General features: G+C 34.3%; 1 protein-coding gene across 1 annotated transcript in view; it reads left to right on the forward strand.

Moving 5' to 3' along the window:
• LOC654946 (G protein-coupled receptor kinase 1) overlaps nt 1-15,774 on the forward strand; it is a 62,297-nt gene that overhangs the window by 25,761 nt on the left and 20,762 nt on the right. The window contains exons 4-11 of the mRNA XM_015982659.2: nt 4,706-4,807; nt 4,896-4,970; nt 5,168-5,229; nt 5,435-5,486; nt 8,652-9,009; nt 15,213-15,354; nt 15,407-15,581; nt 15,634-15,734. Of these exons, the coding sequence (XP_015838145.1) occupies nt 4,706-4,807; nt 4,896-4,970; nt 5,168-5,229; nt 5,435-5,486; nt 8,652-9,009; nt 15,213-15,354; nt 15,407-15,581; nt 15,634-15,734 (1,067 nt within the window). The remainder of the gene's footprint in view (nt 1-4,705; nt 4,808-4,895; nt 4,971-5,167; nt 5,230-5,434; nt 5,487-8,651; nt 9,010-15,212; nt 15,355-15,406; nt 15,582-15,633; nt 15,735-15,774) is intronic.

The raw sequence follows: 15,774 nt of genomic DNA on the forward strand, positions 1-15,774 counted from the left end.
TTTACTGCTTATTTCGTAAAGTACCAGATAAAAACTAAATAAAATATTGAAGATTAACAGTTACTGACCATTTTGCAAGGTTTACTTGATTAACTATGAAAATTACAAAGTAAAATCTGTTTTTTTGTGATTTTTTTCAAAAACTGTAAGTGATAAGTATAGGACGTATTGACAAAAGTAACCATAAATATCGATGTTCTTTCGATTGCCGTTAAGAAAATGGGGTCGTTTTATTTGAAAAAACTGAGTTATAGCAGTTTTTTGATAACCATTTTGAAAAAATCATACTAGCCTTGGATTGTGACAGTTGACAATTCTGAAAATTCTAGAAAACTCTTCGAACCTTCTGTTATCGAATGCAAAAAAAATATTTACTTATCGCAAAGAGTTCAAGGCCTGTGACATCTTAGATAAGTCCTTGCAAATGAAAATTTTAACAAAAAAATTGACACATGTCAGAGACTATGACAAATAAGTACCAACACTTTGGGTAAATTTTACTCAGCTTTTAAAGGTAAATTGAGATGTGCAATAAAATTGTGTGGTTACTATTTAAAATTTCAAACTTTTCGCCAAATTTTTGATGTTCCGGAAGCTGAACCATTTTGAAAATAATTCATTTGAACTCAAAATGGTCGATTTGCATCGTATACACAATTTTAAAGCTCCCTGAAGCACCCTGTAGTAGTCATGCTGTAATCCCGAGCGTGTGAAAAAAATTTATTTAAAATGTCAATAGCGTACTGTTTGCCTCAATTGTCAATATTTGCGCGTTTAATAGGAAGTGAACAACAAACATTTCGTATTTATGTAAATACGTTCCAATCGGCGCTGGGTGTGTGCTTGTGTGGACACGTTTGGAAAATGTTTTGGAAATTTTAACTTCGGAGGCCGGAATTCGCGCAATAAAAGCGCGACCTTTACATTAAGATTAGTCAAAACTCAAAAATACTCGATCTAAAATAGCAGCGAAGGAACTAGTTGCAATTCAGTTCAAGTTACAAATAGAACCAAAGTGTTTACAAACAAACCGCGATTCAATTGCGAATTTATTAAATGAAATCATGTTTTTCGTCTGTTACTCTCTCAATTCGCACGATTAATTTTGCTGTCTTTCGTTGCGCCAAAAATCCCACGCTCGGGAATATTTTATTTGCTTTTGTGAATGCAAAGTTGGGGCGCCCGGATTAGAGCGGGAGAATCCGGGTAGGTGTGTGTGCCGATTGGCAAGTTAGTTGCTGGAATTACGTGCACGGGAAGCGGCAAGTGCTCTGATCAAATATGACATTAATACGCCATTTAGGGCACAACTCTCCGGAGTTTCTCCGGAAAAACGTCACGAGAATTTAACCGGCACTACATCGAAACGTAATCAGAAGTTGGAGGAGAGAAACCCGAACACGTGCGGCGGCATGGAAATCTGCCAGATGCTGGCGGATCAAGACGAGGGGTTTTGAACCATTGATGCTTTCGAATTATTTGTAACCATTGGTATTATTCGAGTTATTCCGCTAAATGAAAGTGCACACAGCGACGTTGCTTTTTTGGTAAATATTTGTTATCGCATTATCGCAAATTGAGTCGTTCACCGTCCTTCCGGACGGTTTCAAGTTTGCTGGGTGGTTACACGTTCATTTTTTGCCCTAAAAAGCAATATAACGTGTTTCTTTGATTGTCTCGCTGCAGACGAAACACCTCATTCCTAATTTTGTGCGTTTGTTTAAACTCCAACTTTAGCGTCTTGTTTACATATCGTTACGGAGATTTTTCTCCTTTAATTATTCTTGTTCGTTGAACCGAAATGTCGTGGTGGGGGCACGAAACCGCCGCCTCTTGAATTATTAACCGGATGTATAGGGTGGTGCAAACCGTACCGTCTATTATTAAACGATTCCGGAATTAAAACGTTGACCTGTGCGTTTGTGCGCCGTTAAAAACTACTAAATATTTCAGTTCCTATTAACGCGCTCGCCTCTTATTTTTCTCGTACGGAGATTCCTGTATTATGTTTTTAATGGGAAGTTCATATTTTAGAACATGGCCTGGTGTACGACTCCGGATTAGTCCGGTGTTGGCAGTAACAAGGATTAAGGAGGCTTTGTATTATCATAAGACGCTGTGGAATTGGACAATTCCGGCAGCTGCAAGATATATGGGGCGCAATTTTTGCCGGTTTGCATCATCTTAAAAAATCACTTAAAGTCGTTTCGGCTATATTACGTGTCATTATCAGGGAACATTCGGGTCGAGGGTGCGACGGGTTACAGATATCTAAAATCTAGCCTTAATGCCTGTGAGGGGCTGGGATAATTACATGGCATACGTAAAATTACACAGATTCTGTGCCAGGGCTGCGGAAATATATTCCTTATTATTTTTTTAAACCACGTGCTTTAAACCGAGTCATAGTTTCTGGAATTTGTGACCGCAAAAATTTAAATGTTTGCTATTAAAGCTGTCTATCTCATGATCTTGCGTGATGTGTCACCGTAGTTCCCTCTGTTTTATTTGCTTTAAAGAGGGCAAAATTGATTTAAACTGCGATAAAGTCAAAAAATTGCAGATTTTTGCAAGCGTTGTCTTGACCTAAGCACGACAGACGGGGCGTTTTCGTACAAAACCGTTTCGTTATCGTAATTGGATCGAGCAATGGCATTAAATCGTTGCTTTCGATCGACCCTCTGGGGCTAATTCTTAAGAATAGACAATCGGCCCTCAAACCCGATCACTTCTGGGTTTTATCGACGATAATATTAACGCGTGCTGTTGTCCTCGAGCTGTCTTCTGCAATCCCTAACGGCCGCGGAAATTTTTTAATATCTTTGAGTGTGTTATTTCGGAAAAGGCTCGCATGTAATTACCTGTGTTGCGTATATTTATGACGAGTAAAAATAAACTGTTTTGTTCTTACACAACCACGCACAGTTATAAAAACGAGCATTTCTGTTTTATGGCCGAATGAATAAATTTTGAGACAAATGACAAAAATATTTTTGGTACTTGTGCCGGTCAATTGGTTACCAATTACCAAAAAACATCAAATTTCGCTGGAGTTTTTTATTGTTGCACGTCTAATTTCGTCGTGGACCCAACACCGACCATAAAGCTATAACCGGTGTACTTAATCTCGGAGGAAAGTGGTAATAAAGCTCTTACCTCCTCCTATAAACTCGCCGTAAATTAAACATTCAGATATAAACAAAGAGGGTATTATTAAATTTATGATTGGCGGTTACCTACCAGGTGCACATGTTGCCGCTTTATTGACTTCCAAACAATGTTTTATGTCTTACTCATGCAAGAAATCATCGGGTTTAACGCGACCACAAATTGGGCTTTTTTCGCAGTTATTGCGCACCGGCTTCGATTCGATTCGCAGCCGGCGGATGCAAATTTAATCTAGTTTCGGGGAAGTACACATGCGCTTCATCGGAGAACTTTGACACTTAAGGCGCAATTACGCTCCGGACGGAAAAACCGCAAATTATCCGATTTTCTAATTAGATTTTTCCGGCCCCTGATAAGCCAATTAATTATTTTATGAATTGAGTAAGTTGATTTATTTGAATTTGAAAGAACGCTTTTTGGTGGATGCGCCGGGTCACTTTTTGCTCGGTGGTTTTAAAATTGCGATTACGTTTTATTGTACTGTTAGAAATGCACCAACAGCTTGTTCACTCGCTCGTGAAACTGTTACCGATATTTCGAACGTAAAAATTGATATAAATATGCATTGACTGCGATTTTTAATGTTCGGATATAAAGGGGAATTTTCTTTGCGCAAATACAAATTTTCTCGAGCGAGGTGAAGTTTTTATTTGTTGGCGGCTATTGTCTATTTACATTCAACTTTTCCGCTGCATGAAGGTCATTTTCCGCTCGGAAAATCGTAACAGAGCAAGTTCGTTAATTTTGTATTAAAGTTATGTAAAAATGAGGCGATTTTTGTTTTGTTGGGGCAAAAAATTGGGTCGAATAAGTGTTAACTATGGGCAAACGAGCGGAATTATTACTCCGCGAGCAAAATGGAAGGATTAAATTGTCGGAAAAATGGAAAACTGTCAGAATTTCCCCGAGCCGCGGCGCTGAAATTTTCCCCATTCTTTGGCGTCTTTTCGATAATTCGATTGTCTCGAAGCGTCGCGTCATCTGTGTACGGCTCGATTAAACCTGTCACAGATTGGTCGGGGGAAAATCGTTGGGAAAGTCCGCGAAAGTATGTGAGGTCGCGGAAAATCGCTTTTTTCTCCTCTCATTTGGATGGGGGTTTCGATGCACGGAGGAAAATCGCTGACGAGATTTCCGGGTCAAGGTTTAGAGCGCAAAATGCAAAGTGGAGTAAATTGGATGGGGCGCCGTTTCGCAGTGTGAACAAGGCTTCAGACGAGATTAGATAAGATAGGGCCGAGGCAAGGGAGTTTCAGTCCAGAAATGATTTAATTTTGTAAAGGAATCGCTTTTTTTGTATCGACTCCCCCAATTCTGCATGAAAAAGAATGGCTTTTTGGGGGCGGAAGTCGGATGCAAATTCGGCTCAATCTAAAATCCCCCAGCCCTTGCGTCTAACGTTCCGTGCAAGTCCTCTTATTTCAAATGATAAACTCATTTGCGAGTTTGGAGCCTCGCACCCGAAACTTGTGTATGTCTTGCGGTGCACTTGATCCGATTACGTCAACGTGATTGTGATTCGTGTGCTTGTTTGCAGATAAAATCGTACGAAAAGCTAGAAAGTGCCGAGGAGAGGATGAAGCAAGCGCGCGACATCTACGACAACTTCATCATGAAGGAGCTCCTGGCGCGGTCTCACGTAAGCGACCTTTTCTTAAGGGTGTTCAAATATCGATTTGCTGGGAAGCGTCGCGAGTTGTGCGAATAATTTGGGTTTTTCGTTGCAGGACTACTCCAAGGAGTGCCTCCAGCACGTCCAGAAGCACCTAATGAAGAACGACGTTCCCGTCACACTGTTTGAGGTGAGCGGCTAGTCGCGGATTAATTTCTCCCCATTTTTGCGCAGAGTGGATTCTAATTAAAAGTTTTTCCATTACTCGCACGCCACTGCTGCTCCAAATATGACTTACTCTTGTTCATTAAAATTCAGCTCGCGTCCGCTTACATACATTTGCAAAGTCGTTACAAATACACTTCCTCATTTCTTATTCTTTTGCAGCCTTACATAGAAGAAATTTATAACCATTTAAGGGACGAACCGTTCAAGAAATTTTTAGAAAGGTGAGATAGGTAACGTTAAATTTATTTTTATTTATTTCATTTTATTTCCCCCCGTTCGATTTTACCGGTTTCTGAGCTCTTTCACTATTAAAATCCTCAATTACTATTTGCAATTAGATTTAGCTGGAGATGCCACGGGATATCGAACGGTTCTTTGTATTTATTTTGTAAAATCGACACAATAAAAACGCCTTTTCTTTTTCAGCGAAAAATATACGAGGTTTTGCCAATGGAAAAATTTGGAACTGAACATACAAGTGAGTATAAACCCCGCAAATTGTTTATGCAATCTGGATGTGTCAAATGCAGACAATAACGCATTATTGCTCTGGAATTTTTGTTTAATTAATTTAACCTTTCGTTTCATTGACGTGTAATGAATTGATGACACAACAATTTGAATTTTTTGCGCCGCTTAAATTATGGTAAAAATGTGCGTGTTGGAAATTACTGGAAACACATAAATATACAATTTGCCGCTTCCTAGAAATTATCATTTTATTCACATTACAAAAAACGTAATTTTAATAATTAATAAAATCAATCCTCGTTCATCATGCCTAATTAGGTAGATTGTGTGCTTTCATATCATTATTTGGAACTTCCAAACGAGCAAATAGGATTATTTATTATTAAATTACTCTGACAAAGAGAATAATTGTTATCGGTTGTGTTGTTGCAAAATTTGTTAGATCCTTTCGTAATCTGATAATTAAACGACCGCTTTAGCTCAAGATTGATTATCTCTTGATTAAACACGTGAAATTAAAAGTTATTGTTCTTGAAAGTTTGCTCATAAATTTTTATTGTCATTTTTATCAGAAATTAAAAACGTATTAAAATTAATTGCTGGCATGATGGAAAAGTTGCAAGTGTTGCGTTTCAAACCAAAGTAAATGAGTTTTTAGCGTTAACTTCCGTTCCACCAAAGTTTCCAAAAAGTTTGAGGATTGATGGTTGTGTTTTTTTAATTATTTTTTCGAATTCTTCAAGTCGCAAAATCGATCTCGCCGATACGTGCAAATCTACACCCAGGAAGCACACTAACGCCAAAATAACGTCAAAAAAGAAACGCTAATTTGGTTGCAAAATTATTTTATTTTAAATAACTTGCTATTCTCACTCCACATTTTCCTATTTTCATTTTCCTAAAAGTCGATACTATTTTAAAAAAAGCTGTTTTAACTGATTTTTTTGCTGTTTTTTTTTTAATTTTATTTTTTTCAGTTTCTATATTTTATAATGATTATCAAAAACAGATGCATAATTAGTTATTATTATACTAGTTAAATTCAGTTTTTTTCAAACATTAATTATACGTTTAAAATATACGTTACTAAATACGATTAATAATAACGTTAAAATTCACTTACGTTTTTTACGTAAATACAACTTAAGTTAAACTTACAACTTAAGTTGAAACGTTAATTATACGTTTAAAATAAACGTTAGTAAATACGATTAATAATAACGTAAAAGTTCTCTCACGTTTTTTACGTAAATGCAACTCAAGTTAAGACGTACTTTTGACGTTAAAAATTGATAAAAAGAATAAAGATGGTTGTTAAACTATGTGACATAAACGTAACAAGAAAACGTAACCATACAACCAAATAACAATTTAAAAACGTTAGATCTGCGTCTGTGTGCTTGCCGGGCCAACTTTGGTGGATGGAATGCGCCTAAATCTGCAGTTCAAAATTACTGGGAAAAGCTGACAAACAGTGTTGCCAGTTTTAAAAATGGGTCCAATATTTTAGCGGCTATTACCGTGTTTAAATGTCATTTAGTCCCGTGAAAATATACGTGGCAATAAATCGCAGAAGGCTCGGCAAACATCAAATCCCAATTTTGCCAACATTAAAATGTTACAAATGTCAGTGTGAATTTATCGACATGAAGTCCGTATATATCTCCATGACGACTACACATGTCCACTCTAAAAACACGAAGAGAGTCAATTTTCTTGCATAATTATTTCTGAAAGCGATTTCCGCCACAGTGTGTCACGTCCACGTGACAAATTTCCAGCGTTATCGTGGTGGTGGTGGTTTTGAATCGTCGCAATTCGTGTGTTACCTCAATAAGTCACTGCAAAAACTCATTATCGCAACGGTGATATTTTACGAAATGAAAACGGCAAACGACAACGTTTCGAGTACGTGCCCATTATTTCACCGAGTCGACGTTAACTGGCCCTTTAAGCCACTTTTTCATAGCGGCGCTCGTTTTTATTCATTAGGGCGTTATTGGGGTTGGCTAAGACAGTGTCGAGGAAGATAGGGCTTTCGGCCATTTAGGGACAAAATACGTCCTTCAACAAGGGTCGATAGCGGCTATGTTTGTTTTATTTATTTGGTCACACAATTCGCAGCATGAATATTCTGGTTTAGGTCAATTTTTTATTCGTCTGCGGCAGTTAAGTAATTAACGCGCTGGAATTACTCTGGCATGCAAAGCAGACACTTAAATAAAAAATCAATTCGCATGAATATTTACCATACCAGGAAAACGATAAGTACGTTCGCGTTATCGTTAGAAAAACATTACAAACAATGGGCAATTGATGAGATTCGGGATATTAGTGGAAGTACCTACAGGGTTTCCATTTGTGTCGTCTCTATCTCTAATAAAAATTCAAACAGCTCCCCTTGTATTGATCACTTGGATATTAAGGATAATCCGGCTATCAGTATTCTTTCCGCATCGAAAAAACTGTTACAATCATTTTTGCCACTCACGAAATTGATCTACAAAGTGGAAATCGCTTCATTATGCAGAAAAGTGACTCTCGACTTTATTTATCGACATTTGCACGCTCACGTGACTGGATTCCCAACTTTCGGTTATTTGTCCCGTTTTTTGCGCAAAGTTTCGGTTAATTAAGTTTAACAATAGCCGAGTTGGCAACAAAAATGGTTTGTTGCCACAATAGGCAATGCGAAATCAATGTCGTTTAATGTCTGGCGCAGATTGTATTGATTGGAGAACTTATTGCAACTTTGAGGGATTTGCGAAATGTTGGATTATTAGCTTGGCAAAGCTTGTTATTAATAGAATAATCCGTTCTAAATTGTTTTCATATTGAGTGAGTTTGAAACTAGTGTGTCGGCGGCCTTCTTGTTATTATTCAAATAGCGGGATTCTTGCATGTTGTTTTCCCCGAGTCATAAATAAAGCTCGTAAATGCGCGTAATATTCTTTTTAGGGCGAGTTCGGCCGATCTGGATGTATGTACGAACGCATATGACATGAGTTATGATAGCTGTGTTTAAAGAACTGCACGGTAATAAATGTCGCAATTTATCTCTCCGGCAATTTGAAAAAACAAAGTTTGAATTAGCCTCGAAAGCTTTCCATTAGAGTCGTTTTCGCTCCTAAATAAATACACGGATGAGGCGTAATTTGTATTATTTTTGCAGCTGACTATGAACGACTTCAGCGTGCACAGGATAATAGGCAGGGGCGGCTTCGGGGAGGTTTACGGTTGTCGGAAGGCCGACACGGGCAAAATGTACGCGATGAAATGTCTAGACAAGAAAAGGATCAAAATGAAACAAGGGGAGACTTTGGCGTTAAACGAACGCATTATGTTGTCCCTTGTAAGCACAGGACAGGATTGTCCGTTTATAGTTTGTATGACGTATGCGTTTCACACGCCCGATAAGCTCTGTTTCATATTAGATTTAATGAATGGCGGCGATTTGCATTATCATTTGAGCCAACACGGCGTCTTCAACGAGTCTGAAATGAAATTCTACGCGGCCGAAGTGATATTAGGTAAGTTTTCACCTCATGAAAAATGCAGCACGTCATCGATGTTTCCTTTTTAAGAAAAAAGATACGGCTTTGTCACACATTTTTAGGCCTGTCTTAAACACACGCTAAACTTGAGCGCTCGAGACCAACAACTGACATGACTGTTAAATTTTATCAAAACGTTCGGAAGCCCTTTCCAGAAACAAACTTGTCTCTGTACTATTATTAATGCAGTGGGTGATTTTTATCACAAGTATTTTCACCTTCGTTGTTAATCTAATAGAGAAAACTTCTTTGATCTTCTCAAGAAACAGATATCCTTTATTTGACAAGATTATTCATAAAAATTAAAAGTTTGATCGAAAATTTCTACCCGGGGATCCATTATATTTCATGTTGAAAGGTTTACTTTTATTTTATTTAATAAAATGAGACGAGCGTTCGCGATAACACCAAGTGACAAACTGAATAAAATTAACTGGTTAATAAAATTAATTGATTATATTAATTAAAGGTGCAAATAAAGAGATTTTTATGAATCATTTATTTTTGTTATATTCCTTAAAATTTACACGAGGTGCACTTTAGAGAGGCACTAGGAGAAAATAATTTTTGGGAAGATTTCATCACCGATATAATTTTTATAAAAGATACACACTTGAGATTAAGTTATAACAGGGCATTTTTTATGTAGAATTTAAATGTAATAAGATCAAGTTCTAATGTTTTGAATTAGTTAAACTATAAAATAATAGAAAATTAAGAATAATTGAGAGTAGAAAACTGTGTACCTTAATGCCACCTCTAATCGAAATATTGACTTTTTTCAAAGTCCCATTGTAAAATTTGCTGTTTCAAAATATTTTCTGAAGGGAAAATAAATAAATGAAAAACTATCAGACGCATTTGGAATAATTTGGACAATATTTTTACGATTTTGTTTTTTTTTTTGCTTTTTTAAGCTCATGTTTTAGATAACTTTAATGGAAAATTTATTTGGTTAAGAGAGGAGGTCATTAGCTTCAGAATATTTTTTTCAAACGCTTTGAAAGTTTTGAGCAATAAAGTACAAGGTGTGATTTTTTCTAGTTTTTTATTCACACTGTAAAGATTTCTTTTCACGCTATTGGAACAGCGTAGAACATTTCCTACATATTATTTTTATAGAAAATATTGATTTTACAGTTATTTTCCTGGAGAAAATTGCATCTAATAATGTAGGCGATTTTATGGAAAAAAGGTCAACAAACATCATAATATTTAATTTTTTGCCAGAACAGTCATTATTTTTAAAATTAATCGGATGAGCTCATGTTTTACTTAACTTTTTTTGTTGGTAACATTTTAAGCCTTCTTTTTAATAATATCTGAATCCTAGATTATAAACACTATTTTAAAACACGTTCCCGATAGCAACGTGTTTTCTTCACTATTTTAAAACACGCTACCCATAGCAACGTGATTTAAATTCAAATGTTCTAATAAAAAAATTGAATAAGTTCTCGGGTGTCTAGTTATGTAACTCGCATACGCTCGTTGCCTAACGTCAGCCCTCGAACTTTGAGCTTGTGTTTTCGCAATTGTGTTATTAATAACTATTAACGGAAAATGTTTTTTATAGAATATAGTTATTTTACTGGAGAAAATTGCATCTAATGTAAGCTATTTTATGGAAAAAATCTCAAATTTTTTTACCAGAATAGTTATTATTTTGCAAATTCATCGGAAGAGCTCATGTTTTAAAGAACTTTAACCGAAAATTTATTTGATTGAGAGAATAGGCTATTGCTCGAAAATATTTTTTCCAAATGCTTTGAAAGTTTTGAGCAATAAAGTACAAGGTGTGATTTTTTCTAGTTTTTATTCACACTGTAAAGATTTCTTTTCACGCTATTAGAACAGCTTAGAACATTTCCTACATATTATTTTTATTGAAAATATTAATTTTTCAGTTATTTTCCTGGAGAAAATTGCATCTAATAATGTAGGCGATTTTATGGAAAAAAGGTCAACAAACATCATAATATTTAATTTTTTGCCAGAACAGTCATTATTTTCAAAACTAATCGGATGAGCTCTTGTTTTAATTAACTTTTTTTTGTTGGTAACATTTTAAGCCTTCTTTTTATTAATATCTGTTTTTTTCTCTATTTTAAAACACGCTTTCCGTAGCAAATGTTCTAATAAAAAAAAATTGAATAACATTTAGTTATTCTAGTTCTCGGGTGTCTAGTTATGTAACTCGCATACGCTCGTTGCCTAACGTCAGCCCTCGAACTTTGAGCTTGTGTTTTCGCAATTGTGTTATTAATAACTATTAACGGAAAATGTTTTTTATAGAATATAGTTATTTTACTGGAGAAAATTGCATCTAATGTAAGCGATTTTATGGAAAAAATCTCAAATTTTTTTACCAGAATAGTTATTATTTTGCAAATTCATTGGAAGAGCTCATGTTTTAAAGAACTTTAACCGAAAATTTATTTGATGGAGAGAAGAGGCTATTGCTCGAAAATATTTTTTCCAAATGCTTTGAAAGTTTTGAGCAATAAAGTACAAAGTGTGATTTTTTCTAGTTTTTCATTCACACTGTAAAGATTTCTTTTCACGCTATTAGAACAGCGTAGAACATTTCCTACATATTATTTTTATAGAAAATATTAATTTTTCAGTTATTTTCCTGGAGAAAATTGCATCTAATAATGTAGGCGATTTTATGGAAAAAAGGTCAACAAACATCATAATATTTAATTTTTTGCCAGAACAGTCATTATTTTCAGAATTAATCGAATGAGCTCTTGTTTTAATTAACTTTTTTTTGTTGGTAACATTTTAAGCCTTTTTTTTAATAATATCTGTTTTTTTCTCTATTTTAAAACACGCTTTCCATAGCAAATGTTCTAATAAAAAAAAAAATTGAATAACATTTAGTTATTCTAGTTCTCGGGAGTCTAGTTATGTAACTCGCATACGCTCGTTGCCTAACGTCAGCCCTCGAACTTTGAGCTTGTGTTTTCGCAATTGTGTTATTAATAACTGTTAACGGAAAATGATTTTTATAGAATATAGTTATTTTACTGGAGAAAATTGCATCTAATATAAGCGATTTTATGGAAAAAATCTCAAATTTTTTTACCAGAATAGTTATTATTTTGCAAATTCATCGGAAGAGCTCATGTTTTAAAGAACTTTAACCGAAAATTTATTTGATGGAGAGAAGAGGCTATTGCTCGAAAATATTTTTTCCAAATGCTTTGAAAGTTTTGAGCAATAAAGTACAAAGTGTGATTTTTTCTAGTTTTTCATTCACACTGTAAAGATTTCTTTTCACGCTATTAGAACAGCGTAGAACATTTCCTACATATTATTTTTATAGAAAATATTAATTTTTCAGTTATTTTCCTGGAGAAAATTGCATCTAATAATGTAGGCGATTTTATGGAAAAAAGGTCAACAAACATCATAATATTTAATTTTTTGCCAGAACAGTCATTATTTTCAGAATTAATCGAATGAGCTCTTGTTTTAATTAACTTTTTTTTGTTGGTAACATTTTAAGCCTTTTTTTTAATAATATCTGTTTTTTTCTCTATTTTAAAACACGCTTTCCATAGCAAATGTTCTAATAAAAAAAAAATTGAATAACATTTAGTTATTCTAGTTCTCGGGAGTCTAGTTATGTAACTCGCATACGCTCGTTGCCTAACGTCAGCCCTCGAACTTTGAGCTTGTGTTTTCGCAATTGTGTTATTAATAACTGTTAACGGAAAATGATTTTTATAGAATATAGTTATTTTACTGGAGAAAATTGCATCTAATATAAGCGATTTTATGGAAAAAATCTCAAATTTTTTTACCAGAATAGTTATTATTTTGCAAATTCATCGGAAGAGCTCATGTTTTAAAGAACTTTAACCGAAAATTTATTTGATTGAGAGAATAGGCTATTGCTCGAAAATATTTTTTCCAAATGCTTTGAAAGTTTTGAGCAATAAAGTACAAGGTGTGATTTTTTCTAGTTTTTATTCACACTGTAAAGATTTCTTTTCACGCTATTAGAACAGCTTAGAACATTTCCTACATATTATTTTTATTGAAAATATTAATTTTTCAGTTATTTTCCTGGAGAAAATTGCATCTAATAATGTAGGCGATTTTATGGAAAAAAGGTCAACAAACATCATAATATTTAATTTTTTGCCAGAACAGTCATTATTTTCAAAACTAATCGGATGAGCTCTTGTTTTAATTAACTTTTTTTTGTTGGTAACATTTTAAGCCTTCTTTTTATTAATATCTGTTTTTTTCTCTATTTTAAAACACGCTTTCCGTAGCAAATGTTCTAATAAAAAAAAATTGAATAACATTTAGTTATTCTAGTTCTCGGGTGTCTAGTTATGTAACTCGCATACGCTCGTTGCCTAACGTCAGCCCTCGAACTTTGAGCTTGTGTTTTCGCAATTGTGTTATTAATAACTATTAACGGAAAATGTTTTTTATAGAATATAGTTATTTTACTGGAGAAAATTGCATCTAATGTAAGCGATTTTATGGAAAAAATCTCAAATTTTTTTACCAGAATAGTTATTATTTTGCAAATTCATTGGAAGAGCTCATGTTTTAAAGAACTTTAACCGAAAATTTATTTGATGGAGAGAAGAGGCTATTGCTCGAAAATATTTTTTCCAAATGCTTTGAAAGTTTTGAGCAATAAAGTACAAAGTGTGATTTTTTCTAGTTTTTCATTCACACTGTAAAGATTTCTTTTCACGCTATTAGAACAGCGTAGAACATTTCCTACATATTATTTTTATAGAAAATATTAATTTTTCAGTTATTTTCCTGGAGAAAATTGCATCTAATAATGTAGGCGATTTTATGGAAAAAAGGTCAACAAACATCATAATATTTAATTTTTTGCCAGAACAGTCATTATTTTCAGAATTAATCGAATGAGCTCTTGTTTTAATTAACTTTTTTTTGTTGGTAACATTTTAAGCCTTTTTTTAATAATATGTGTTTTTTTCTCTATTTTAAAACACGCTTTCCATAGCAAATGTTCTAATAAAAAAAAAATTGAATAACATTTAGTTATTCTAGTTCTCGGGAGTCTAGTTATGTAACTCGCATACGCTCGTTGCCTAACGTCAGCCCTCGAACTTTGAGCTTGTGTTTTCGCAATTGTGTTATTAATAACTGTTAACGGAAAATGATTTTTATAGAATATAGTTATTTTACTGGAGAAAATTGCATCTAATATAAGCGATTTTATGGAAAAAATCTCAAATTTTTTTACCAGAATAGTTATTATTTTGCAAATTCATCGGAAGAGCTCATGTTTTAAAGAACTTTAACCGAAAATTTATTTGATGGAGAGAAGAGGCTATTGCTCGAAAATATTTTTTCCAAATGCTTTGAAAGTTTTGAGCAATAAAGTACAAAGTGTGATTTTTTCTAGTTTTTTATTCACACTGTAAAGATTTCTTTTCACGCTATTAGAACAGCGTAGAACATTTCCTACATATTATTTTTATAGAAAATATTAATTTTTCAGTTATTTTCCTGGAGAAAATTGCATCTAATAATGTAGGCGATTTTATGGAAAAAAGGTCAACAAACATCATAGTATTTATTTTTTTGCCAAAACCAATTATTTTTAAAATTAATTGGATGAGGCATGTTTTAATTAACTTTTTTTGTTGGTAACATTTTAAGCCTTCTTTTTAATATCTGAATCCCAGATTATAAACACTATTTTAAAACACGCTTCCCATAGCAACGTGTTTTAAATTCAAATATTCCAAAAAAAAATGAATAACACTTAGCTATGCTAGTTCTCGGTTGTCTAGGTGAGCAACTCGCATACGCTCGTTACCTAAGGTCAGCCCTCGCACTTTGAGCTTGTATTTTCGTAATTGTTATTAATAACGTTATAACCCGAAAATATTTTTTTTCAAATGCTTTGTAAGTTTTGAGCAATAAAGTACAAGCTGTGATTTCTTTCCAGTTTTTTGCGTTTACGCTGTAAAGATTTACTTTTTTTACTGGAGAAAATTGCATCTAATGTAGGCATTTTTACGGAAAAAAGTGCAACAAAAGAAATGTTTAATTTTTTGTTCTCGGAAGAGATTAATAGAAAATTTATTTGATTGTGACAAAGCTTGATTTTTTTTAATGCTTTGCAAGTTTTGGCCAAAAAACTACAAAGTGTGGTTTCTTTCCAGGTTTGGAACATATGCATAGGAGGTATATTGTATATAGAGATTTAAAACCTGCAAATATTCTATTAGACGAACATGGCCATGTTCGGATATCTGATTTAGGTCTAGCCTGTGATTTTTCAAAAAAGAAACCCCACGCCAGTGTGTAAGTTATCGAAATGCGCATTTTATTTCAATTGACAGTGTGCTGTGTACAGAGGAACTCACGGTTACATGGCACCGGAAGTGCTCTCAAAAGGCACAGCGTACGATTCCAGTGCCGACTGGTTCAGTTTCGGATGTATGTTGTACAAATTATTGAAAGGACATTCGCCGTTCCGCCAACACAAAACCAAAGACAAGCACGAAATCGACAGGATGACGCTAACAATGGTCAGTTATCGTTATTAAAAAAAATGTTACGTTTTTATTATTATCATTATAGAACGTCGAACTTCCCGATTCGTTTAGCAAAGAATTGAAGTCGCTCCTCGAGGGTTTACTCCAGCGAGACGTCGACAAAAGACTGGGTTGCAAAGGCAACGGGTACGCCACTGTCTTAACTCGCGTCAAATCGCCTAATTGG

The sequence above is a fragment of the Tribolium castaneum genome, chromosome 6 (assembly GCF_031307605.1).
Source record: "Tribolium castaneum strain GA2 chromosome 6, icTriCast1.1, whole genome shotgun sequence".
In the NCBI taxonomy this organism is placed as follows: Eukaryota; Metazoa; Arthropoda; class Insecta; order Coleoptera; family Tenebrionidae; genus Tribolium; species Tribolium castaneum.